This window comes from Coenobita brevimanus, chromosome 67 (assembly GCF_032717465.1).
Source record: "Coenobita brevimanus isolate Jiangsu-jjx chromosome 67, ASM3271746v2, whole genome shotgun sequence".
Taxonomy (NCBI): Eukaryota; Metazoa; Arthropoda; class Malacostraca; order Decapoda; family Coenobitidae; genus Coenobita; species Coenobita brevimanus.
In genome coordinates this window covers 28,528,849-28,556,690 of record NC_137020.1, presented here as the reverse complement: position 1 = coordinate 28,556,690, position 27,842 = coordinate 28,528,849, and the positions used below count along the sequence as shown (strand labels likewise).

At 41.5% G+C, this 27,842-nt stretch overlaps 1 protein-coding gene across 1 annotated transcript; it reads right to left on the bottom strand.

The window, feature by feature from the left end:
- Nucleotides 1-4,241: 4,241 nt before the first annotated feature.
- LOC145405596 (uncharacterized) lies at nucleotides 4,242-26,569 on the bottom strand. The gene is given in 7 exon segments (XM_080276921.1): nucleotides 4,242-4,598; nucleotides 4,880-4,996; nucleotides 5,144-5,415; nucleotides 7,209-8,786; nucleotides 12,420-12,626; nucleotides 15,081-15,128; nucleotides 26,500-26,569. Coding segments are annotated over 7 exon segments (2,649 nt in total).
- Between the last annotated feature and the right edge of the window lie 1,273 nt (nucleotides 26,570-27,842).

Here is a 27,842-nt window from a genome sequence, read left to right as displayed (position 1 = left end):
AAGTTAAGTACATCCTTTACCTGTGAGTTTCGTTTTCTTCTATCCAGGTTCAAAGAAAACAACATACTAATGGCATATCACGTATTTTAGACGCTTACTCGCTTGGAAGTTACAATAAATTAATAGACTATCAGTGTGATCCAGAATTTCTTTACACAATTCTCGTCTCACTTTTTAAACTTGTAGACTCTCAGTGTGAGTCAGAATTTCCATGCACGATGTTGGTCGCACACTGTGATTGAACGATTATGATACATCTTTCCATATCAGTAGCTGTAATGTTCTGACGACACATTTACGTGCTAAAATACAGCCAGAAACTTACCCCAAGCCCGGTACCCATTGTTGACATAGGTTAACCCCTGTCACCCCAAACAGGCTTGAAAGTTTCTGAGAACATTGTCACAAATGTATTACAGTGAGTACTCGTATATCAGTGAGAGATTGACATGGAGAGTATTTATGAGAATGAGTTGAGGGGAAGGAGGAGGGGGAAGCCGAGAACGAGATGGAGAGATAAGGTGGGACAACATGTACGGGAGAATTGTGTGACGTGGGAAAAGAAGCCGTTATTAAGCAGGGACAGAAGCACACGGAGGTCTTACTATCGAGGCCATTCCTTATACAATGCAGTCTCTGGCAATATACATGTATATAGATCGCCAGACCTTTCACCAGGACCAATTATCAGCTCATCATGAAAGATCCAGAGTAGTGCTATTGCGTTAGCAGCTGGGGAATTAATGTAAACCAGTGTAAGAACTTGTGGTGTAAATAGAATTGTATATGTATTGTACGAGTGTGCTTTATGTACCGTCAGGGACATGAATTCACCAGTCTTTCACCTTTTGTTACTGTCCTCGGTTGGGAAATCCTCTTAAGCTGAGAGGCTTTTTTTTTTTCTTTTCTTTTTTTGCGTGTAGATGATGCTGATAATTATGATGCATGAGGGAGGAAAGTGACGGATATGCTGCCAATGTGAAGTAGACATGGTGAAATAAGTACACGAATTTTCCTTTCTCACTGTGAAAAGGGAAGACGACCATCACGTAGGTATTAGAGCAAATTAAACTTCTGATGCCATGGACGCATAGGGGTATTTTGATCAGTATCCAGACTTGCTTTACTCAGGTGATGCAGACTTTGATGACTCCAATAGGGTTCAGTTTTCAGCCCTTTGAGTGTCTTAGAATTTCCCTCATCTGAACAAATTCATCTTTTTGTAGCCTTCAGTCCGATGACAGTTCTATATTCTGTCTGTCCCCCCAGACGATTTTATTATGATGAGGAGAGTCCCCAAGTTTGAAGGGGTTAGTTAAGACGCTGCCCAACTCCTCCTGGTCAAAACACCGATCCTGTTCGTCTAGAAGTGGAAGTATAAAATGACGAGTACATCATCGTGCTAAAATGGTGGAGAATATTTTTAGTGATAGACCAAAGAATCGTATTTTTCTCTCTCTGGAATTAAAATGTATGATCAAGGCTTAGTTTTTATTACCAAGTAAATATTGCCTTAATGAGAAAAGAGGCCACCAGTTCGTCATTGTTCAAGGTTTACCGGTTGGAGGTAAAGTAAATCCCTTTAACCCCTCACCCTCCTCCCAGCCCATCCCCTCCTCCCTCCTTCTCATCCCCCATCCTCTCCATATCCCTCCCCTTCCTCTCCCCCAACTCCTATCGCCCCTCTGTTGTATCAGGCCATTTAACCCGACCCGTAATTAACTATATACGGGTTGGGGTCCAGACGTCAGGAACAGAGGTGATGCCAGCGATGTCCATGGGTTTGATCTTATTTATCTCAGTTACCCTTTGTGTTATCGTGTTTCTCCGTTTTCTACCATTATCTGATCTCACCACCATCTCTCTCTCTCTCTCTCTCTCTCTCTCTCTCTCTCTCTCTCTCTCTCTCTCTCTCTCTTCTCCCCTCGTCCCTTCTTTCCCCCTCACTTTTCTTCATTGTCCCTCTCACCATCTCTCATCCCATCTCCCCCATACACCCCATTTTCTCCCGTCCCCTCATTTCCCCTCTCTCTCCCCTCTTTCCAAAATCACATTAGAGTTGAATTGACCTTTAGTGCATCTGACAGACTCCTAGGAAGGGAATCTCTAGGTCGCCTGAGGGGGTGCGTAGTTCAAAGGGATGAGGGGGAAGGGTTGTTAGTGTTGGAGATAATGGGGGAGGAAATTGAGAGAGAGAGAGAGAGAGAGAGAGAGAGAGGGGGGAAGGAAGGGAGGTAGGAGGAAGTGGGAATAGAAGGATGAGAGGAAGAAATGAAAAATTGGGAGAGAGAGAGAGGGGGGGGGAAGGAAGGGAGGTAGGAGAAAGTGGGAATAGAAGGATGAGAGGAAGAAATGAAAATTGGGAGAGAGAGAGAGAGAGAGAGAGAATGGAAATAACACGTCGGAATTATTGTCACTGTGATAACCAGTTTTACCGTCGCAGTATAAGGTAAGGGACAGAAAAATACGGAGATCATAATAGTAGGAAGAAAATTGTTACTGAACTTTGGCAATAGGCATAGAAAATTATTACCAGTGAAAGTTAGGTCATTGTGTTAATCTATATATCTGTATCTGTATTTGTCTGTCTGTTTATCTATCAATCTATTTTCCATTTATTTATTGTTTATTTGTTTAGTTAATTATTCATCAGAAAGAGTGAGTCGTTGAATTAAAAAATAAAATAAAATACAATAAAGTATGTTCATTGATAAACTGGGGCGCCATTCAAGGTATTAAAATATTGTTTGGGATCAGTGTCACCGGTTTATAGTTTTATGTACATTCACTAAACTCTTTCTCTGCACATCACTTGCCAGGAATATGAAGTCCTGTATCTTATTTCCAGTAGTTTTTATTTGATAGCCTTTGTAGCTCACCAAAAAACTTCCTCTCCATAAAACAGGTACATATATATAAATATTTTCTAAAGTCCTATACTCACTAAATAAAATCATCAGTTGTTAGGTGGAATAGAATAATACTGTTGAGTGTTCCCCACCATGAACGGGTTGAAGGTACCGGTATTAACACGCTCTGGCTCTAACACACGCATGGCTAAATAAATCATGTAGTGTTAGGTGAAATAGAATGCTAGAATTCCCCCAACAATGAGAGGGTTAGCTTGACCTGATTTCGCCATCCCTCCATCTTGAATTCTGAGGTGTAACAAGAGATTAACACTTGAACATAACGCAAGTCACGAAGAAGTGCCATGAAAAGGATGTAGAGCCATAGTATTATTAACGCTAGTCACGAAGAATGCCATGAAAAGGATGTAGAGCCGTAGTATTTTATTACTAACGATAGCCACAAAAGAAAGGCATGAAAAGGATGTAGAGCCATTGTATTATTAACGCTAGTCACGAAGAATGCCATGAAAAGGATATAGACCCATAGTATTGCTAGCACTAGTCACGAAGAATGGTATGGAAAGGTTATAGAGCCATTGTGTTATTAACGCTAGTCACGAAGAATGCTATGAAAACGATATATAGTCATAGTATTGTTAGCACTAGTCACGAAGAATGAAATAAAAAGGTTGTAGAGCCCTAGTATTGTCTTCTTTTTTTTTCTTTTTTTTAGCCATAGTTTTGTCTTTTTTTTGTTTTCTTTTTTATTTTTTTTCACTGAACTAACTACAGGAACTTCGATGTGATATGCTTAGAGAACCAGGGGAAGGCAGACCCCTTCACCACGAGTATGTCTTTATTTAATTCTCGCTCTATCCAGACAATATTATTCAGCTTACGAGGGACGTCTCATATTGGAGGGATTGGATATAGTCTTTATTATCACACTGAGTTTAAGAGATTTATCCCAAGGTGAATAAAATCGTCAGGAAATAGCAAGAATAAACAAAGCTATAACGGCATCGTGTTGAAGGTGTAAAAAGACGAAAAGCCCTTTGAAAACTTAATGGGATAGTAGGAAAAGAGTAAGTAGTGATTGAGGATGGAGCAACCCGTATTACAGGGACCCTGGCAACTTCACAGAACAGTACACACAGGAAGAAGAGGAAGAAGACGAAGGGGAAGAAGAAGAAAGAAGAGAAAAGGGTTACGAAAATGAAAGAAGCAAAATAAGGAAGGAAAAAAAATGTAAGAAAGCAGAGATAGTGCCACAGACTTAGACAGAAAAATAAGGATAAGAAGAAAACAATCAGCAGGAATTACAGAAACATCAAAAGTGCACGAAGGAAATAAATAATCTAAGAAATTGCCTATGACATGAAGAAAAAGCTACGAAAACATGACGGTACAGTAAATAAAAAAGAAAATTAGAATCACGACGGGCCCGATAAATGTCCTCAACACCATCAGTAATGTTTCTGCCGACATCTGCTGACACCTGCTGCTGAGTCGACCTGACCGCCTTGCCATGAACCTCTTAGACTCCGGGAGAATAAGTACAACTCCTTCAGACGTGATCCTCTCGACGAAGACATGTAGCATGATGATGACGAAGAGGAGGATGGTGCAGAAGAAGAACCAGACGTCGATCATCTTCACGTAGGCGGTTTGGGGGAGGGTGGAGGAGGTCTGGTTGAAGAACGTGTACAGGACTAGTAGTGTTGTCAGGCTTACCACTAGACGGACCTGTGGAGTAGGGACTGAATTGTTTTTATCTGGTCTTGAATTGGGTCCAAGTAGGGTCAAGATTGCTGTGTTTTCGTAATAATGATAGAAGCAGTTTGAGGGTATAATTATTGAACAAGACTGTGTAATTTATTATTATTATTATTATTATTATTATTATTATTATTATTTTTCTCCATCTTCCATTATATTCCCCTACTTTCCAAGGTTTCTCTCTCTCTCTCTCTCTCTCTCTCTCTCTCTCTCTCTCTCTCTCTCTCTCTCTCTCTCTCTCATCTCACCTACAGCATCTGCACCTTGACGTATAGCGTGGAATACCCTATAGCGAGGAGCATAAGGGAAGGCAGATATATCGACAGCACTATAAGGGTATATCGCCTTGTCAGTGTATACCCAACCTGAAGGAAGGAGGCTACGTTAGGTCATCATCATCATCATCATCATCATCATCATCATCATCTATCAGTATTAGTCTTTGGCAGGATGAATAAGAGTACCAGGTTACTATTAAACAGAATCATGCACCGTCAAAATTTCCTCCTCACCTCGATCAAACTCTCACGCGTTCGGTTGGGCACCACCTCGGCGAAGAAGCTGCTCACGGTGTAGATGGGTAGGTTCGGGTCCTGCTTGTACTCGGCCACGGACATGTGATTCGTGAATGATACAAGCTGTTTGCTGAGCGAGGATAGCTGCACCAGGACGCTACACTGCTGCACGTCGAAGGGGTAGTAGAACACGTCGAAGGTGCATACGAAGGACCCGCTGTAGTGCTGCTGTTGCACGATCTCGGCTGCATCCCCTCCGTACACCTCGTCTGTGTGAAAAATGATCGATTAGATTTTTTTTCTGTGGGATGAAGAAGGCCCCTGTGTTCATTTCCGGGGTTGATTGTCCTGTGAAATTCTCATCGAGTTCAGATACAAAACTACACAGTTACTTTGTTATTATTACAGTCGTACATATCGTGTGTGAGAAAAATGACAGATTACATTTTTGTTATCCTTGGATACTCTTATCCTGATCAAGTGCAAGACTGCACAACTCTTAGCCACTTTACTACTATTACTGTCTTTTATTAATTGATATATTGTTACCACTAGTGTACCAAGTAAAATGATAAGTAAAATAAATAATAGAAAATGTTGTTATTGTTTTTTCAAGTAAGGTGCATTCTTCCATTGCTGTACTACAAAAGGTGTAAGTATAAGAGCACATTTAATGTATATTCAGTTATTTGCTAATCTTCTAGGAAATATTTTTGTTTTAAAAAGTAAAGCTAAAATTAGAAGTATGCAGGAAATGTATATATACTTTATGTCAAGCTAACAGCCAAAGTATGGTTTCTCTTGCTTTCTATTCATGCAACCTCCATGCAGTTTTATTCAGAACAGGAACGGATCTTTGGAGCAGAGGGGTTAGGTATTCCCTTCCAAGGCCGCTTACTAACAGGGTGCTTTCCGAAACTGAAAATATAGTTGAACAGCGGCGAAAATAAATTGCATATTAGCCTCTTCAGTCCGTTTATGTAATTTTCACTTCATTCCTCCTATCTCCAGACAACAGGATACAGACAAGGAGAGGATTGTTTTTTTTCTTTTTCAGTGGAAGGGTTAGGTACAGCCTCCACTGACTCTTCAACTAACTGAATAAAAAACAATGCTGAGGAAAAAAAGGAAAAAAAAAAACTTCGTCCTCGGGCTGAAGGGGTTGCATACAGCAGGAAATCGAAAGGAAATAAGGGTGGCACTTTGTAAGCTGGAATCCGTGTGTGTGTGTGTGTGTGTGTGTGTGTGTGTGTGTGTGTGTGTGTGTGTGTGTGTGTGTCTAAATCGATGCAGTGCGTAATTTTCCTTAAGTTCCTTACAAATAACTCCCGGGTTAGGTAAAACTCTTCCACAGACACCGTGATTGCAGTGATTAGTGATGCATTCCTTCCCGTCTGCTACACTTGCAAAATCTGGGGACTCACCGTGGACTGCATACCGTATCTGGCGACCTAGAATTTACCGTCACGTGTTGAAATGAATATCTTAAATTAATGTCAGAGTAGATGTGCATTCCGTAGATGACTGGCCGTGATTTTTGTTATTTTGCTGTTACCCCTATTTTAATTTATTGTCATATTCGAAAGTCGATGGCGTAAATGACTTCAATCACTTGACTTTCATTCCGTATTTAGCAGGATTTTATGAGATTTATTTATTTATTTATTTATTTACTTTTTTTGCGTCCTTTGCGGTGGATAGCATGGATTACTGACAGCACTAGGGATGCACCTTGTAAATTGCAGGGTACGATGCAAGCATTACACATTTTACTATATATTTACCTTCATCTTTTGCATTGGAGAGCCTGAGTGACTGACAACACGTGGCATGCATCCGTACATTCATTGACGTGATTGTGCCACATCTTTACACATTTTGGGGAGTATCGGGCATCTCCATACATTGCTTTGTGCATTCTTTTTATCATCCGTGTAGACGAAGTGAGAAGGGTGGTATTACACCGTACGGTGTATGTAGGAACGCAAAGCATAGAAGTAAGGAAGCAAAAGAAATTATAAAAAAGATTGAAACAGACAGATAAACGCTGTGTGAAACTTACCCATTTGCACAGCGTTGAAATCCACAGGGAGAGACGCTTTCATCTTCTGTACGTAGATATTCTCCTTCAGTAACTTCAACGCCCCGTCCTTGATATTCGGAAATTGTACCAAAGGCCTCCATATCAACCCCGCCTCCTCACTAGACAGCTGATTGGCGAGCATGTCAGAGCGCAGGTTGAGATAGAGCAGTCGAGAGTCGGTCCAGCGCAGTTCCGCAGTAAACTCGACGTGGATCGTCTCCTGCACGTCCTCTATGCTCAAAAATCGCAGGAACTCCACACGTAAGAGAGGTTGGAGGGGTAGGGAAGGGTCGAGGAGATTCTTAGGGGGCTTGAAGGAGCGATATCCATCAGGGACTTGAAGAATTGAACAGTTGTCTTCATCAGTTTCATCATCACAGTCGTCCTTAGCATCACATCGGGCGGCCAGATCAATACACTGCCCATCATTACACATATACTGGCTGGCTGTGCATATGGATAAAGTTAATTCCCGTTCGCTACCCACCGCCTGGTCACACACAGGGGCTGTTAGTTGCCACCGGTGTCGTCCGATTGGGTATAGGTTTTGTGAGGCCAGGTGCAGCTCGGCCAGGGTTGAGTTGGTCTGTGTATCGAAGAGGAGCCATGTGTTGCCCTCATACATAATCATTAGTCCGTAGTATCCGTGGAAGTATGGCTTGGAACCCGTGTAGCCCAGGATCTCAAACATGGTCTCCGTTTGTCCCGCTCCGCATAGTCCACGCAGGTATAGAGGGACATTGCGCAATAGCTGGCAAGGGGCGCAGGCTGGGGCACCACCAGGGCAGCTGAAATCTGCCCACTGTCCATTGTTGTTTATCATCATCATACAGTTCTCCGATAGCAGGTTGTCTGGCTGACCTTGTGAGAAGTTGATGTCGGTCACTATCTGACCATCACTCAGCCGCCGCCACACACCCTCCTCCAGTTCGTCTGTCACCCCCACCCACAGGTTGTTTGGCCCCCCACACAGACCCTCCTGCTGCATTAACTCATACAGGTCAGCGTTCTTGGCACGGGTCATTGGCGCATATAGCTCAGACCCGATTTGGTGGCATACTGCTACCGACTCAGCAAAACTGCGTTTCTCTGGGAAAATGATAAACTCTTCCTTTTGAGAACAGAAACTTGCCAGGGTAGCTGAGGTTTCCTCGACATTGATAAGCTCCATGTTGTCCCTATCACTAGACAGTACGTCACCTCGACTGTTCTCGCGACAAGTAGCCATAGCCATAATCTCATCCGTCGCCAGACCACGACTCCACACATTGACCTGCGTCACGAGCCCCTTCAGGATCTGCTGACTGTTGTACCTGTTGGAGAGTCCGTCCTGCTCCTGTCCGATGACGAAGGTGCCGTTAAGAAGCAGGACGCGGTCATCCACCTGGAGGGGTCCGCTGACTAAACCAACACCATCCACGTACACCGTGTACGTGTCCCCGGATATCACGTGGCAGTAGTGCCGCCACTGACGCAGCACCGTGGACACTCGCAGATTCTCGATGACTTCCTGGGCCTTGTTGTTGAACCGGAAGGAATGGACACCCTCACGCACATCTGCAGAGGCACAGAATAGTAGTAATTAACTTTCATTGGGCTTAAGTATTAATTTGGTCTTCACGTAATTTAATGGCACCAGCAGTATAAAATTAGAAGTATTGTCAACAGAGCCCCCAGTGAATGCATACATTAATGAGTCAAACCCACGAAATGCTCGGCTCCACATCACTTCCACGCACTCTTCTTTTTTTTTTTTTTTGGGGGGGGGGAGGGAGGAGGAGGATACGCTTCACAATGACTTAGGGATAGAGCCATTTTGTAGACTGTCGAGATCAAGAAGCGGAGCAGCCGTTGTCAGTATTGTCTCCACACATGCATGGCCCATCCATTTTTGTCCTTCGTCATTTTTTTTTTCACCACTCATATCCTGCTTTCTCACACATTCACTTAGCCAAGGAGAATATTCCCTTTAATGATTTCCTTGATATAATTTAGGGTCTTGAAACTGTCCCTGGACTTTTCAGAGAGGAGGGCGACTTGAAAGCTAGTTAAATGTTATTAGAGTAAAAGTGAGATGGGTTTATACCGTGACTCAATGCATCTCCTTAGTAAGAGCACAGTACTGCGGAGCGTGGTGAGGATTTAGCTGAGTGATTAGCCCATTTAGTCTCTTCAGCCAGATGACTTATTTTCTATATAAGTTTTATCTCCAGACGATTACATTCTGTTTAGGAGAGATTTTCCGAATTGAAGGAGTAAAACATTGCCTTCATTATCCCCTGCACTTGAACCTGGAGATAGAGGCCGAAGGGTGTGTCCAAAATTCAGTGCTTTTTTGCTGCTTTATTCTCGACTAGAAGATTATAGATGTGCCATGAGTGGTGCCTTAAGTCTACTCTCCTCTGGCTCATAGACACAACTCAGCAAGAAAGCAGTCTCATGCCGCATAGGTCAGCATACATACTCTCACGGTTATACTTGAATACCCAGGGCTGCACTTATATACTATATTGTATACACTGATATGCACACGGACATCAGTCTTGTTTTGTAAGAAATCATTAAATCATTTGTAACACGCTGCAGTATTTCTGTAAGTAGAAAATTCAGCCATTTTACGGTAGGTAGGATAAATTACAAAGAACGTAGTCATGTTAAAGGGTTATATTATACAGCATTGTCACTGAGTTTAGTGTCTTCATCTATTACACTAACGGAGAACTGACTGTAGCAGCAATGTACATTATCTAGACTCACCATAATGAAGAGCACCCCAGATGAATGAAAGTCACATACTCAATAGGATGACTTCTGGGGACTGGCTTCGTTACTCGAGATGGCACAAACTTATCGACATCGATAAAGTGGCCAGAATGATGGATGGAGTACTATCCTAAGGCGGCCATGAACACAACAGTGATATAATGAGAATAAATGGTGAAGGACAGTCGTTCTTTAACTCCTTCAGTCTGAGGATGTAGTTATGCTCATTACTGCTGGTACTGGAGAGGGATGCTTGCACCTTTTGGCACCAATTAAACCAATCTGCTCCGCCGCCCGGTTATGCAAATGTTCCCTCAGATGCCTCGCTGTTCCCTGGAATGAGGATGGTGGACTGCAGAAGAAAGGCAGCTTCATCCTACGAGTACAACCCACCAGGTTCACACCGCGATGAATCTGGGTCCACATTATCAGCTACTGTTGGCGCTACTCAACTTTTTTTATTAATTTTGGGAGAGCTACGTGCTAGTGAAGGTGTTAATGAAAACTGTATCTAATCTCTCAATTTCGAATCTCAGTTTCGAATAGTCTCTCAGACTGAATGATAACGTCTGGAGACAGTACGAATGAAATAATGAAGAATTTAATATTCATACGCCCAAGGAAAAGCAATTTCTTTTTTGCTGGAAGGGGATATTGGATTAATGAATCTGAACCTGGTACCCGAAAATTATCGAATGACAGATACCTAAATGTCAGTCCAAACTTTATTATGCGTACCATGCCATTGGGTACGCACACAGTGAGACATTATTCTTGTCAGGGAACGCATCCATTGCCTGTTTTATAGTAAACCGCCCGGATGAGTGTTTGTAACGAAGAGACTGATGAGCTTAAGGCACTGCGCTAGTCCATTTTTGTGCTTTATTTAATGAAGTACACACACACACACACACACACACACACACACACACACACACACACACACACACACACACACACACACACACACACACACACACACACACACACACACACACACACACACACACACACACACACACACACACACACAATCATTTTATTTTTCCATCATGATGGGCCGTAGGGCCCGGAACTTGGCTACTCATTCCCGACACTTAAGCGAGGGAGGGAGGGGACCAGCCTCTCTCGCCCATGAATGGCATTATGTGAGCAAACCCCAGCCATCCTTTGGATGTAAACCCTTACCGGTCTCATTCGGTTGTAAAGTCGAACATCGTGTTGCAAAGCACTTCATCAAGTCGGAAGGACTCACACATGAAATTATTATTACCCACAGTATAGTGAGGTACAGGCAGGAGCAAGTTCGCGAACATTTCTCTTCTGTCTGTGACAGTGGAAAGTGATACCTGACTTTTTAATTGAGAGTAATATGAGACACACACTGTGAGATAGAAGAATACTTTCTGTCGTTTAGGGAGGAATGAGAAATATGGAAGGCAGGACACAATGCTGGCAAAAGACCGTCGACAAACTTTTGCTCATTTCTTTACCACGTGCCTTCATCGACCTTTGTGTCTCACCTCCTACGTAGGAACCCGTACTGTCCCATTGCAACAAATAATGCACATCAGGTAATAACTGGATGTAAGTGGTGGCTTGCAGAAACTAGGTATTCATGACGTGACTGTGAAGGATAACTTGTTTGGCCATTTACAGCAGTGTCAGTGATAGATGATTACCTTTGTAGTTCACTGTGCCCCTCCTCTCACGCAAGAGATTTTAGATGTACATTTCGCTTGGAACATGAACAGAAATATATAGCCCAAATATATATACCCCAGAAAGATGAACGTTTAAAGTGACCGCCAAATGGACGACCAATGCCTATGACACTCCAGGCTCGTATTGAACGCCTCCTCCTCCTATATACTTGTTTAAAGAATATTTTTTGTCATAATCTGTTATATACCTCATGAGAGATAGCAGTTATCTGAAGGGAACGTAATCACCTTGGGTCAGCCTCAGTATCATGCCTAATATTTCATTTATAGCAGTGAAGGAATCAGGGTAATAGAAGTCAAACAAGACCCCAATTCGAACATCATGATAAGGTTGTTTAATTGTCAGCAATGGCGAAGGAGAGGTGGACCTAAAGGGCAGGTGCAGGTAGTTTGGCAGTAGAAGGATGGTGGCAATTGAAAGACAATAGAAAGGAAATGGCAGTACCTAGGCAGTAGAACGGTGATGGCAATAGATAGATGATGGAAAAGAAATAGCACTAGCAAGGCAAGAGAAGGATGGTGGCAATAAGAAGCAGTGGCAAGAGAAATGCCATAGAAAGGCGGGGGCAAGAGATGTGCAGTAGAGAGGCGGTGGCAGCAGAAGGCAGTGGCAATAAAAGATAATAGAAAAGTAGTTAAAATAGAAGAATAATGGGAAGGGAAGGGCGGTGGCAAGAGAAATTCAAACAAAATCCCTCCTCACACATCATGATTGCATTGTCAAAGTTGTCAGCGGTGGCGTAGGAAAGGTAGACCTGTAGGGCGGTGAGTGCTGTGAGGTATACCCTGTAGCAGATGGTTAGGTCGGTGAGGGATGAGGCCACCTGCTGGTTGGTCATGTTGAATCTGAGGTAAACATCGTCCCTCGGTGGTTCCCAGATGTTCGGCTGCAGCAGGAACACTCGCACACCACCACCTGAAATGTACAGCATGAATTACATCCATTGTGCTCAGGAAGACTGCTGGGCCTTGAGTAGCGGATTGCTGTCTAGCCTATATCCAGAGATGGTTACAGGAGAGAGAGAGAGAGAGAGAGAGAGAGAGAGAGAGAGATTTTTTACCCGACGAGAAAACGGATCAAAGTAACACACATCATTACTTCAGAAAGCGGATCAAAGTAACACACATTATTACTAAAGAAAACGGATCAAAGTAACACACATCATTACTTCAGTTAAATATCTTAAGACATTTATTTACATGTTACGGGGTTATTGCGTCTGGAGATTATATAGATAGATAGATCTAATTACCTTTGCTGGGGAAACGGTAATGCATTGGTTAGTGCAGAACCCGAGATTATTGGGCCGGTTAGACTCTAGCCAAAATGTGTTTCCCCCTTTTCCCAATTCACCCAGCGGTATAGGGACCTGGATGTAACGTCGATTGTTGCGTGCCTTATTCTAGGAGAAGATTGGAACTTAGCAAAAACTGAATACCCTTTTAAATCATTCCATCGAGCAGTTGGTAGGTGTGAAACAAGCTGCTTTAGAGTGTATACAAGCAGCCTTTTTTTCTTTCTTTTTTTTTTTTTTTTAATGCAAGGAAGAAGGAACCAAAGGCCAGGTGAACATTTACCTGTAATTACGCCTATATTATGCCACGTTGATGTGGTTATGGAAGAGGTGGCCTTTAAATAGAGGTAATTTTGCGTGGAACTCGTGCTTTGATGGGTGCGGTGCATTAGGAGGCAAGTTTATAATATTTAGTTTTTGCGATGATTATGGATGTGTTCATGTGTCTGGTAGTAATAGTAGTAGTAGTAATAATAATAATAATCGGTAGTAGTTGCATCCCCAAGGACATCTAAACATTAACCCAGTAGACTCCATGTTGAAGTGCCGTCCTCGTGCAGTCCACCAACATCCTTTCGGGGGATAGGGATGGAGATTAGGGACGTTTGTGTAGCCAGAAAGCTCCACCCTCCAGTTACATCAGCGCCATCACGTAAGGACATCCCTCTCATTACGTAAAGAAGACACATGACAGACGCAAGCAAAAACCCCTCCTAAACCCCTCCTAAACCCCTCCTTATACCCAGAGCTTCGGTACCCAGGTTTAGGATCGATTAGTACTTCTCTTCAAGGAGTTTTTCTTCACCCTAAAGACCCATTATTGTTGGGTATGTGAAAATGAATGTGAAAAAGAGTTCTTCATTCTCCAACACACCTGCTATTCTCCATTCTGTATGCATAAGACACGATAGTTAGGGTCGTAGGGTGAGATGCGAGTAGTACCTGCTGTCAGTTAGTCTTTATCGCTGTTTTTGTAGCTGTTTAAATATCCCTTACAATCACTATCCCACAGCCACACCTCTCAGTTCAGTCGTACCCAAAGAACCTTCCTAGTATTGAACCTCGTATAAGGCAACGGTACTAAGTCATCCAATATTTAGACGTGATTATCGAGAAGCCATTTTAGGACCAGTGTCACGGCTGTTCTGACTGCTTCCTATGAGACAATAATATAATTGAGTATATGGACGTTTTTATTAGTAGTGTCATTTTAGAATCTGTGTGGAGTGTTGTTCTTCCTTGACGTTATGAGGCAAATTGTTTTATCTTACACGTTTAATTATTTATTTATTTATTTATTTATATTTTATTTTATTTTATTTTTTTATTTATTTTTATTATTATTTTTCTTTTTTGCGTGGATATCTGACTACCCATTTTAAGAGTCACTGCCTTATATGAGACAAAAGTTCTTTATCCTCCAGTATTTAGGCTGGATATTTTACCAACACCACCATCGAACCAATGTCACTCTTGCTTTAACGTGATGAGAGAGAAGTACTTCATCATATTATTATCTCCCAGTTTGTTAACGCAGATTTAGCGTCAATGTCTGTTCTTGCTAGATTATTATGAGACGAGTGCTTTGTCTTCCAGTATTATCTTTCAGTATAATAACAAGCTACTGGTACATCTTATGAGACAGGACTTCTTGTCTTTCAAAGCATTTATTATCCAGTCCATTAACGCAATTTTTAAATCAGTATGTATGGCCATTATAGCAAGATTATTTGAGACAGGGGTGCTATTATCTTTCACTGTATTTTTTTTTAATATGTTAACGCTGTTTTTAGGTCAGTGTCAGTATTAATTCTGGATTATGAGACAGGAGTGCTTTCCATTTCATTATTTTCTGAGCTGTTAACACAGTTTCAAGAGGCTTCATCTTCCGGGAGCTTTACCTTATTTTTATTTTCCAAAATGTTAATGCAATTTTAGGGGCAATGTCAATGGTGTTCTAGCTAGATAATTATGATAGGGTTTTATTTTTCAGTACTGACGTGTTCACCAAAAAGACGATTTTTTTTTCTATTATTCTTGCTAACACTAGTGAAGAAGTTGATAAGACCGTATCTGACTCCTCCAGTTCGAAAAATATCCGAGAGAGAATAAAAATGCTCAGACGTACCACGCATTTAATGGTAAAAGACGTCATCGTGTTGAAGGGGTTACATCATTATCTATACTGCTTTTACTTTAACTTGGCCCAGATTTTCGTCCTTTTGCAGTTTATTCCACGTATCAATGGCAGAAAAAGAAAATGTTGTGGTTCTACATCCATTTCAGTGCATATCTTAATCGCTAGCACCATATTCTAGCTTTAATTTACTGCTACAACTGAGCATTGAAGATGGAGAGACGGCAGTTTTATAGCCAGGTTAGTGTAGAAGGGGTATAGTAACTCAATTTTAAGTCCAGTGTCAAGGCTATCCGTACTGATTCATTAAAGACGAGAATGGTTTATCAGTGACGCCTCTTGTCCTGCCATGCCAGGTGGGAGTATAACGCAGGTGAGAGACGGATGAGCGTAATTTCAGGGCTGCGGCATCATTGTTTATTTATTAGTAAAGATCCCGTGACGCATAGGTTGCCGTAAGTGATGCGGGTTCGATCTCCGGCTGGTATGGGGCTCATCTTAGTGATTTTCAGTAATACAGACTTTACTAATCATCCGCAAGACCCACCGACATGTCATAAAAACACCCCCACTATACTAATGGAAGGAAGATGGGTGTTAGTGCCAAAATGGTGACATGTGAAGGTGTATGCTCGTAGGAGGTCTGCTAGGCATCTGGGAAAGGGTTGATAAAGCTATGCCCAGAGTCGGACTCATGGAAAAAAAAAAAAAAAAAAAGCTCCATTCCTTTTTTATCCTTAACCTCCCCCCCTTCCCCCAGCTGAAGGACATCGTTTTTATATTATGCCTTCACCTCCTTGGTATCATTTATTTATTTCTGTTTGTTTTGGTTTTCTTTCCAATTTTATCCTTAAATTCTTTAGCCGGAGAATGTTATTTAAGCTAATCTTGCTGTTTTCTTCAACGTAGAAGAGACATTAGCTCTGGGAAGACTTGATGTAAATGTAAAAGAGGTGACGTATTAGGTGCACTTGTGACGTAATAGGTGCACTTTTATCCTTGGCTGTACGACCCAGGCAGAAGAAAATATGTACTTATGGCTCGCGTTTATCGGCAATGGAAATGATTTGGTAATGCGTGGTGATGAGAGGTTATGGCCTGACGATGGCGAAGGGACGCAGTGTTTCAAGGTTAATAAAAAGTCGTGACGCGTTGGAAATGAGTGTAAATGCAGTTCTCCTTTGCGCTGCACTTTATTCAGCGGAGGTAATTTGTGTAGTAAAGGGATTAGTGGAATATGTGCGTGTGTGTGTTGGTGTTGTGTCAGTGTTTGTGTTGATGTGTGTGGGTTTCCGTGGTTTTTTCGTGATTTGTGTGTGTGTGTGTGTGTGTGTGTGTGTGTGTGTGTGTGTGCAGAGAGAGAGAGATGGGGGGGGGAGTAAGCATGACCCTGCAGCTAACATTTTTGGCAGAAATAGTTTTCCTCCATTAACACATACCTGTACACCCAGAACAATCTGAGTCGGTTAGCTATTCACACATCTCGGCTCGTATTTAATACCTCTCTTAAGCTTATCTTGTGTGTGAGACTGCTTGTGTATACCCTTATCTTCACTCATACAGCTACCAGACACTTGATAATCAACTTATAGTGAATATTAGAGTGAAAATAGGCGAAAGCAAAACGGTCTGTGATGAAGACCACTTTCTTTCACTGGAGAAATCGTCCCCCCTCCCCCCTTCCCTTTCCAGTGCTTAATGCACGAGTGTAAGTGTGGAAAGTCATAGATAAAACTTCGTAGCGTCTATACCTTACCAGTTTGTTTGGGTAAATGGCACGTTAAGAATCATTTTGAAGTTATTTTTGCCAAGTATGCCGGTAGTATAATGATAAGAATAGCACACGAGAGAATACTAATGGAAGTAATGGAAATTAATTTCTTAGGAAGAGGTATCAGAAAACCTCTACACCTCTCAAGAATTAGGACCTGTCATTTGTGCAGGAACACTTAGGAAAGGGGACAAAGAGGTATGGAGAGACACACTGTAGTACGCGACTTCTGTGGAAATGCTTCTTATCTTTGTCGGAAAACTGAATTAGCCTATCATTTTCTGTGGCCACATTGAGAGGCACGAAGGTGCAATTAGCTAAAAAGAAGTGCAGATGTAGGGAGAGTGGATGAGAACGACACGGCGGATTCTCTGAGGGCAGGAGTTCAGCCGTGGCCATATATACCTGACACACCAGACCTAGGTATGGAATTCGTCCCACATATAAAACTAACATAAAAACAATTATTGCTATAGTTCAGATCCATGCTAGTTTACGTGTTAAGGGTTGTGTAAGAAGTGGCTTGCAGTACAGTGAGGGGGAATGGACACCGTACCTTCCGCTTCTGGTGGACCAGGTGTATTGTGACCACAGATGTACATGCAAGGCAACAGGTAAAATCTGTCATAGAGATGCTGCCAAGCTGAAGCCTGCAATATAGAAAAATTCCGACAACCGTAATGGGAGAGGTATTTCCACACAACATGGCATGACAGGTGCACTTACCGCCCCCTCCAGCAGTGACCCATTGTGTAGCCAAGTCCTGCACTGCACTTAGCCTTAGTACCCGCCCTCTGCATACTTTACGGGCTGGAGTGGTTTACCTGAAGATCTGACTATCTGTTTGTCCATCTATCTGCGTCTGTCGTTCTTCCCTGTTTCTGCCCATCTATCTCCGTCTGTCTGCGTGTCTGTCTATCTCTATGATGTCCCCCCGAAAAAGTAAAATTATAGTTCCCTGCAAATTGTTGCAGAAAAAATATGACACACAAAGCTGTTCTTTCCCTGCCCTATCCAGTCATCATCATCATCATCAACATCATCATCATCATCATCATCATCATCATCATCATCATCATCGCCCATTTCATATATTCCCGTCTGCCAAACTCACCCTCTCCTGCCTTCCCTTCACCCCCTCTTTCTTCTTGGAGAACTCTTATATTTACAGCCAAGATTTTCCTGCTTACAATGTCATTTTTTTCATCTTTGCAGGTTGTACTCCCCCGACCTGTCCCACGACCTTGCCATTCCATCCTGCTCACTCCTGTCTGCCCAGCAAACTCCTCTTTCTCCGACGCCCACCCTCTCCATCCCATCACACGACTAAGGTAAGTAACGGAAGAATACTTTTCTTCATTAACGTCTCTTGACAATGACATGCATATTTATTTTTTCACCTAGTATGCCGCCTGAAGAGTAGATACAAAAGAACGATTACTTCAGAAGTTATTATCAGAAATTAAATTGTACTTCCATTCCCATCCTCTTACACACAGCATTGTAAATCACATAATCCTGGCAGTGGAGATCTCAGGCAAAGCTTAAATCCAGTGTATGGCTCCATCAAGCGATTCATGTGATCATTACGTTTTGAAATCTTGTTTACAGGATGAAAGAAACGTATCGTGTCGTAGGTTTCATATTTGCTCGTTTTGTGCTGCCAAGGTGACAAATTAACCTGAGATACCAGTACACAGGTTAAAGGATATATCTTGTTATTCGACACTCGGTTATATGTGTCATAATGTCAACGCCAACATATTTACCTCGTCATATACCCATCACAGAGGTATAGCTTAGCAAATATACCTCTCACAGATGGCTGATTTATCAAACCAAGCAGACACCGTGAAGAGGTTCGTATTGTAGTGATGTGTCAGACGTGTTGATACAAAATAATTTTCACAACCTCTTATATAACTTGATATTTGTGGCTGTCTATTCGCTTTCTTGGTTTTCGGTTCTCTAGAGTGAAAAATGGAAGTCTGGTACAGTAAATAAAATGGCCTTAAGTATTGTCATGAATCTGGGGCACTTGGGTGTGTACAAGCTGGCATTGTGTGTGTGTGTGTGTGTGTGTGTGTGTGTGTGTGTGTGTGTGTGTGTGTTAATAGTGTACAAATAAATATAGGCTAATGTAGGTATACATTTATGTAACTCTTCAGTATTGCATTAATCCACAGCGAATTGTTAGCTTGTCTGTTTTACATGGAACATGGGTGACGTGAGTTGAGTTGAGAGTCTTCATATTATTTTTGTTCAAGCAAGAAGTGTTGACTTCATCGATTCACAGGCTTAAGGGGACCTAACCTTTCACGGTGTCGATAAACAACAAAAATGTTTGATGTGTTTCAGAGCAAGATAACAGACCCTTTCCATCGTCTCACTAGAAATTTAGCAAAGAATCCTTGGTATACATATAAAGGCAGCCGTTAATTATATGTGCACAAATTACTTATGCCAAAAAAAAAAAATCATCATGCAGATGGCAAGGGTGTTAAACAGCTCAAGACTAAAATATAAGTGTATCTATGAAGTTGGAACAAAGATAAATGCGTTAAACCATCTTACCCAGCGAAAGGCATGCTGCAGGAAATGGGGTGCAAGCAGTGGGCCGTAATCCAATTAGCTTTGAAATATTTCGTATCTTCCCTGTCTCAATCCATTAGCTTTGCCAAGTACAGCTTAATGCCTCGTTGAAAATAAGTGATAGGTAAGGGAGAAGTATAAAAATGTCTCTGATATCAGGGAACATGACACAAGGTGTTTAAACTTTCAGTCTGACTGTGTTTTTTAATTTTTTTTTTTTCATAGTCATCTAGTTCTCAGTCGATTTTATTCAACTTAGGACAGACCCCTAGCTGTGAAGGGGTTAATGAAGGCTATATATAATTCCTGTGTTTCGAAAAGTGTTTCTTAAGGTGATTAAAATAGTGTGTAGGTTCAAGAATAAGATGGAAGAAGACGTCACCAGATTGAAATGATTGAGATGTAATAAGCAAAGTAAATGGGTATATCTGGTGAAGGGACTGAGATGTATTAAGCAAAATAAATGAGTATATAAAGGGATCAAGATGTAATAAGCAAAATAAATGGGTATATCTGGCGAAGGGACTGAAATATAATAAGCAAAATAAATGGGTTTACCTATTGACGGGACTGAGATGTAATAAGCAATATAAATGAGTATAAAGAGGGATGGAGATGTAATAATTAAAATAAATGGCTATGTCTGGTGAAAGGATTGAAATATAATAAGTAAATAAATGAGTTTTTGGTGAATGGACTGAAATATAATAAGCAAAATAAGTGAGTATATGGTGAAAAGACTGGGCTGTAAGAAGCAAAATGAATGGGCATATCTGGTGAGGGAACTGAGATGTAATAAGCAATATAACTGAGTATGCTGAAGAACTGAGATGTTTAAGGAAAATTAATGGCAAGGAGGAAGTATCGAGAATTTGATTTAGGCTCAACAAAGAACGGCTAAAAGAAAATAAGGACACAGTCATTACCACAAGAAAAATATACACAGCTTCACACCCCGACACGCGACAAACAAGCAGGCGAAGACGACACACACACACACACACACACACACACACACACACACACACACACACACACACACACACACACACACACACACACACACACACACACACACACACACACACACACACACACACACACACACACACACACGAAAGACCCCCTATTATTCAGCAGCTCAGTTATTTTCTCCTTGGCCACCGCTAACGATCTGGTATGATTATGGAAAAAAAGGACTCTGGCGGCAATAATAGGCATTGTTTGGCAACGAATATCGACAGGTGACGCCAGGTGAAGAGTCCTGTCCACTGTTTATCACGTGTTGGATTTGTGTCTCCCCCCGTGCTTCCTTTTGGCCAAGCACGTGGTCCATCTGAGGATATTTGACAGAACATTAAGCTAGGCATGGCTCTGCTTGTTATGAAATTGACGTACAATACCTGTTGATGTTGAGGAATATTGGCATTTGCTACTAATTAAGAGTCTGTCTTACACGTCTTGTCGCTGTAGCTTTAATAATTCAGTACAAGTGCTATCATTCAATACTTAATATTCAGTAATTCAGTACCAGTGCGCAGTGGCCAAGTGCCCTAAAAGGACTCATTCGCTTTGAGCGCCTTAACCCGCAAGACCACAAGGCGTCGTTCGGTTATGTGGTTACCACCCAACGCTGTAAGTGGCTTCTTGGGCTATAGGAAACCATTTGGCCTGTCAGTCAGTGCATAAACACTTAAAGATATCACAATATCGAGCGAGTGGATGGTGGGGACCCTCACCTACCACGAGTATGTATTAATTTTTAAGTTATTTGACCGAAGAAGAAATCTATATAAAGCGTATGTGTAAATAATAAAAAAAAAGTTGCATCATTGAGGTAAGTGTTGATAAAGAGAATTGACAGGTGTTATACAGGGAGTTAGGCGCCGGAGTGGTGTGAACGTGTCGGGGTCTGTTTCTGCTTCTGCGTTGCGTAGGGAGGGGGCACGTGTTATTTATAAAGATATTTCACTGAATATGTAACGGGTAATAGCCACTTCTACAGCATCTCTTTCTTGATGTTTAGAGGACCTGTGTAGCCGTATTCCAGACAGTGTTAAGAGGAGATAACAAGTTTTGATGGCACTAAATGACTTCTCGCCGCTTTTTATATAGAGACGCAGATCGGAGCTTTAGTTTATTAAGTCACCAGACCTTACAGACCGAAGGGAAGCTGGTAGAAGAGGAAGGTATGCTAGTGTGTGAAGAATCCTTCTAGGGTGACGCAGCTGTTGGTCGATAAACAAGTGACAGTCTGCAAATGAGGGGAACCTGTTTAGTGATGCCGTATTCAGGAAAGACTTAGGTAAACAAGAGAGTGCAAGGGATGGTATGAGTAGATAGACATAGATTGGAGGGGGACATGTAAAAGATCGCTACCCTCTCCCGTGAATAACTGTGGTGCTGTTCTGACACAAGTAATCTTACAAAATTATAATGCTTAAAGTAAGTTGGTAATGAGTAAGTTCAGACAGTTAGTATAATCGACGTACAGCATATAATTTTTTCGTGATCAAGACTACATTCTTAAAACGTCAACACCATAAAAGTGATGATCAGATTTTAATATAGAGATGCATGCACTTCATAATAATAGAGATGCATACTTTTCCCACTTCATAATAGTGCTGACTAGACTGACATTTAAGGCTGCATTAAAAGAGTAAAAAAAAAAATCGTTTTTTCCCCATAACTCCTTTTAAAATCGCCATATCGACATGAAACCAAAACCTTAAGTGCATCTTTCAAATCTGCACCCTATAACATGCCTCAGTACATCAGGGAGGTCAGCCCCCAGTTAGCGGTAGGGGGATCAATGTCAGGTGGGTTGGGCCAAAAGTTTCAAAAGGGCATAAAATCGTAAATTTTCACCCGATTTACTCCAGATTTCATATGTGACATCTTTGACTAGATATCCTGTTTTGGTTTATACGTCAGCACTAAAATGACTGCCGGGGACGGGTTTGCTGTGCCTTGGCAACGCTTTTTGTTTATTTTTGCTATCATCAAACTACTTTCTTCAGTCTAGGGAAGGCCTCCAGTAGTGTAGCAATTAAGGCCAGACCTTATCGAGCCCAAACTTGGTGAGCAATGAAACAAACACGATATTTTTATTTGTTGTCATTTTGGTGGTTTGAGAGCTCCCCAACTAAATATCAGTAAAACGGTAATCCGGTATACCTATCGCGACGTGGCAAACTGTGGTGGAACATGAATTAGAGTAAAGAGTAGGTATAATTATGTGCTGTAAAGAATAGCAGTTACTGTGAAATCGGTCTTCAGTACTGATTTTGTCCAGTTTAGGGCAGAAAAAGCTTACTCCCCAGCTTCTCTCGGTACTGTGTGCGGCTGCTCACATGAAAGTGTTTGTAAAGATCACACACACACACACACACACACACACACACACACACACACACACACACACACACACACACACACACACACACACACACACACACACACACACACACACACACACACACACACACGAGTTAATTGCTACACTACTGGAGGCCTTCCCTAGACTGAAGAAGGTAGTTTGATGATAGCAAAAATAAACAAAAAGCGGTGCCAAGGCACAGCAAACCCGTCCCCGGCAGTCATTTTAGTGCTGACGTATAAACCAAAACAGGATATCTAGTCAGAGATGTCACATATGAAATTTGGAGTAAATCGGGTGAAAATTTACGATTTTATGCCCTTTTGAAATTTTTTGCCCAACCCACCTGACACGGATCCCCCTACCGCTAACTGGGAGCTGACCTCCCTGATGTATTGAGGCATGTTATAGGGTGCAGATTTGAAAGATGCACCTTAAGGTTTTGGTTTCATGTCGATATGACGATTTGAAAGGAGTTATGGCGATAAAAACCTTTTTTTTACTTTTTTTTTTTTTTTACGTTCTTGGGGCCTACAGCATGAGCCTTGGTCCAGTTTGGCCCAAAATTTAATAAGATGATCAGAAAGTCATAGCCCATCATCCCTGTAATTTTAGTCAAAATCGCATTAGTAGTTTTCGCGGAAAGTTGTTAAAAGACAGACAGACAGACAAACAAACAGACAAACCGAGTGAAAACAATACCCGTTCCCTGAGTCCATCTGGGGCGGGGACGGGTAAATATAAATGCGTCATTTTAGCGAAGAGGTATAATGGAGATTGCTTTTAACACGTTCAGTCCGGTGACATTTTATTTTGTGCCATCTTCATACGAGTTTGTTCACCTTTGCATAGAGTTTTGGAGATAGAGGGGGGGTAGACTTAGCTTTCATTAACCTCATCACGGCAAGAGATCTCCCTAAAGCTGAATAAAGCCGTCTCAAAGTAAGAAGAATAAATTAAAAAGAACATCATGAGAGTGAAGAGAGTAAAACTATATCATTTTCACCGATGAAGTATGAGACAGAACAGTAACGAGAGGAGTAGTCAGAAGAGATGGTGTTAATTGAGCCAATCAGTGTAGTTGCAGTGAGAGTCGGTATCAGCTGCGAAGAAGACAGACACAAATCGATGAAGGTAGAAAGGGAACATGAGTGATTCGGGTAGGTAAACATTTTGTAATACATTTCAACATATCCTCACCCTTTTTTATTTTAGCAACGCATATACTCTTCACATAAACTAGTCCTATAATTGCCATCTCTATATTGAATTTTGAGTTCTAGCACGAGAGTAACACTAAAACGTGGCTCTGGTCACGAAGAAGTGCTGAGGAAACGAAGTAGTGCTCTAGTATTGTCTAAGGGAAATGTACTGCAAAGTGCATGAAGTACAGCAATTGTTGAAAGTCGTTAATATAGCATACGTTGAAGAAGAACTAGAATGTGGCGCTAGTCGCGAAGAAGTGCTGAGGAGACAATGTAGCCCCCTAATGTCTAAAGGAAATATACAAAATGACAAAGATATCCGCCAGGTTAAGGTGAATGGAGCATAGTAACACTGAAAGTCATTATAACTTATGGTTAAGGTGGACGTGGATCAATGAAGATGGAAGACGAATCATTGATGATTTGAGTGTAAACATTTTGTACTACAGTCTGATACATCATCGCTGTTTCTAATTTTAGTAATCCCTTAGATCCGGTGATGTATTTATTATCATTATTATTATTATTATTATTATTATTATGATTATTATTATTATTAGCAGTAGTAGTAGTAGTAGTAGTAGTAATAGTAGTAGTAGTAAAGTTTATTCTTGCAACTTTTCAGACGATTTTATCCAACAAGGGAACAAGTTTTTGTTAAAGAGGTTAGTAAAGGCTATACTTATGTAACCTCTCCTGTTCGAACGCACCCTCCTAAGGTGAAAAAACTGTCAACAGACACCAAGACTGAAATAACCGCGCCCATAAGGTGAAAAGTTAACATTTATACGAAGATGGGACACAACTAGGCTGAAAAATAAAATCTGGCTGTGGAGAGAATAATAAATTTTAGTTTTTTCTCGTCTTGAATGGGTTAGTGGAGACTAGAGAGTACTTTTTTAATACTACAAGAGACCAACCCAAGGCTTAATAAAATCGTCTGACGGTAGAGGGAATGAGAAAAAATTAAAAGTTACCTCTTGAAGCGCCTTTGTAACGTTATCGCAGTAGCGCTTCTTTAATTGAGCCTCAGCTACTTCAAGACGTCGTTTGTAGTGTATCGTTACTGCTGCGAGACAATTTCATTCAGCTGTTGAATCCCAAGGCAATGAAGGGATTAAAGAAGGCTGTAGCTAACCCGTCTAATTGGAAAAGTTTCTCATGAGGGCAATAAAATCGTTTGGGGATAGGAAGAATAAAAAATTTACGAAGTCGTCATCGTATTGAAGGGTTAAGCAGAGGGAAGCCATACTTTACCACAATGAATTAGAATGAGTTGGCAGAAGAGTTGGTAATTACAGAAGCTAACCATCAGTCTCTCACAGCTTAATAAATTACACAGCCCTGCATGCTTAGAAAAAAAATCTGATTTGATAAAAAGTATTGGTGTTCCATATTTTGAAGATTGTGATTTCAGATACAAAGTCAGAATTAGCGTAGAACTTCATTTTATATCAGAAAACCCGAGTAAAATAATTAGTGGAATGTTTTAAAATGCAGTGCTGCTACGGATTAAATTTCCTTTTCTTTGATTTATGGAAGTAAGCAATGTCGACACAATCTCCTTGCAAGCACCAGCAGTTGTCGGCCAACATGTTTGTGTCCCATCTCCCTTGATACCTTTCTTTTTTTTTTTTCCTTTGTCATTCTGTCCTGATGGAACCTCTCTCCCTGGTTTTCACTTGCTGCTCCAAGGTTTTAAGGAAAAAAGTCTACATGACTGTGTTGGAAATAAACTTTGACGTTCCTGAGTAAAGTTTCAGCAAGAATGCAGTATTAAACACTGACATTCTGAAGGGTTTAACTCTTTAAATCGAGAACTTCTTAAATTTCAAATCTTGCGAGGATTCCCAATGACGATTAAAATTGTTTAGCTTTAGCCAGAGTAAAATAGATGCCTTTTCCCGAGGTTTTATGGTTAGAGGTCAGAGGTTTCCCCGAACTGAGTAAAGTTAAGGACGTAGAAATGAAAACTTGCCCTTGATAAGACTAGAAAGTTGTGTAATCTTTAAAGAAGGGAGCAGTAAATTTAACAAGTTTTTAAAATGCAGTGTTATATGCAACCTTTGTAGGGCGAAGAGGCATGGAGGGTTTATGAACTCTTGGTAGACCGTCTGAAGTTCATTAACCCTCAATGCCTTTTCTCCCTAGTATGGCTACTCGTAATACTCCATCCTATAAACCTGCTAAATGTTTTGTTTACCCTTTAAAAGATCACGCAATTAACAGCTTCATAGTAAAAAATTCTAGGAAGTTGCTTCTAATCAAATCACTACGAAACTTATCTAAACTGGATGCATTCGTGTAACTGTACAAAGGAAATCAGGTTAAGTTACTTTGGGTTTAGAGGAAAGTGGCCAAAGACGCTGTAGTTGATAAATACTATTACCGAGTTACTGACCTTGAGTGGAGCACATGATGGCAGTGAGTGTGGCGGTGAGTGTGAGTGTGGTGTGTGTTGGGGCCGCCATGGTGCTGCTCTTCCCACCACCGCCAGTCCCACACTACCATCCCGAACACCAACGCACTCACACCTCAGGCACGTCACTCATGGTACTCTCTCTCACCCTGCCTCACTGTGTCATGTGTTGGCCTAAAACACACACACACACACACACACACACACACACACACACACACACACACACACACACACACACACACACACACACACTGATTTGCCATATTCCACTTACCTATGCAGTCCAGCTTCGTTTCCTTCACTCACTCACCCTCTTTTTTTTTTTTTTTTTTTTTCACGCGGCACACTTAATTCCCCCCCTCCTTTTTTTTTCTTCTTTTTCTTACGTCGTAGGGCCAAATTAAATGGAAGTGATGTGTTTTCCTATTTCAGCTACAAAATGAAATTGATTTAACTTTCACCACGCCCATGTTACCAGACCTACAATATCCATCTCAGTGGTACTACCCATCCCAAGAGGAAAGTTGATTTACTACGTTGAGTCAAGTAGCATTAGCAGACATTACATATTCTCTGCCCACTAGTGTTTCCAAATACTGACTTAGGCTTTTGTAATTGAACTGACGTGTGCATTATATACCCGCCATGAAAAGGAGCAGAATTAAAATCAGTTACGCCACTGCCCATCGCCACACACCCACCATGTTTTTGTCCCACCCCGGTCATTTCATAGAAGAAAATTTTGGCATGCATCCTACCATCGGGGGAAAAATAAAAATCTAAGGGTACATTCTGTCATTCTTCATCCTACGCCCCCCCCTCCCCCTCCATCTTGCCCACTCCTCTCCATCCATCTTTCCCACGTTTTCGCTTACTCCCTTTGATTTTCTAGGAGGAGTATTGTCTGCCCAGCCTATTTTGCTCTCTCTTTCCACTCTGCGCCACCGTACACTGCGTCCCAGCCCATCCTGTCCACCCCTCACTGCCACCCCTATCTTTATAACTCCTTTGTCCCCTTGGAAATACTTTAATCTTACCTTGTGACGTACAGTTCTCGTTTCACAGGGTATACTCCTCACGTTCCCCATCACACACCTTCATCCTAGCCCCTCCTGCTCACTCCAGTTTCCTTCCCCCCCCCCCTCCTTCCACACAGACTCATGAAATACTAAAACAATAAGTTTATCATCATGAATATTATCACCGCGACCTTTTTTCTCACCTAACGATGGGACGAGGCTGTATTAAGATATGCTGTAATTCTAATATCCCAGGACACCGGGTGAAAAACCGGCCACAGACAAAAAGACCTTAGTTAAAGA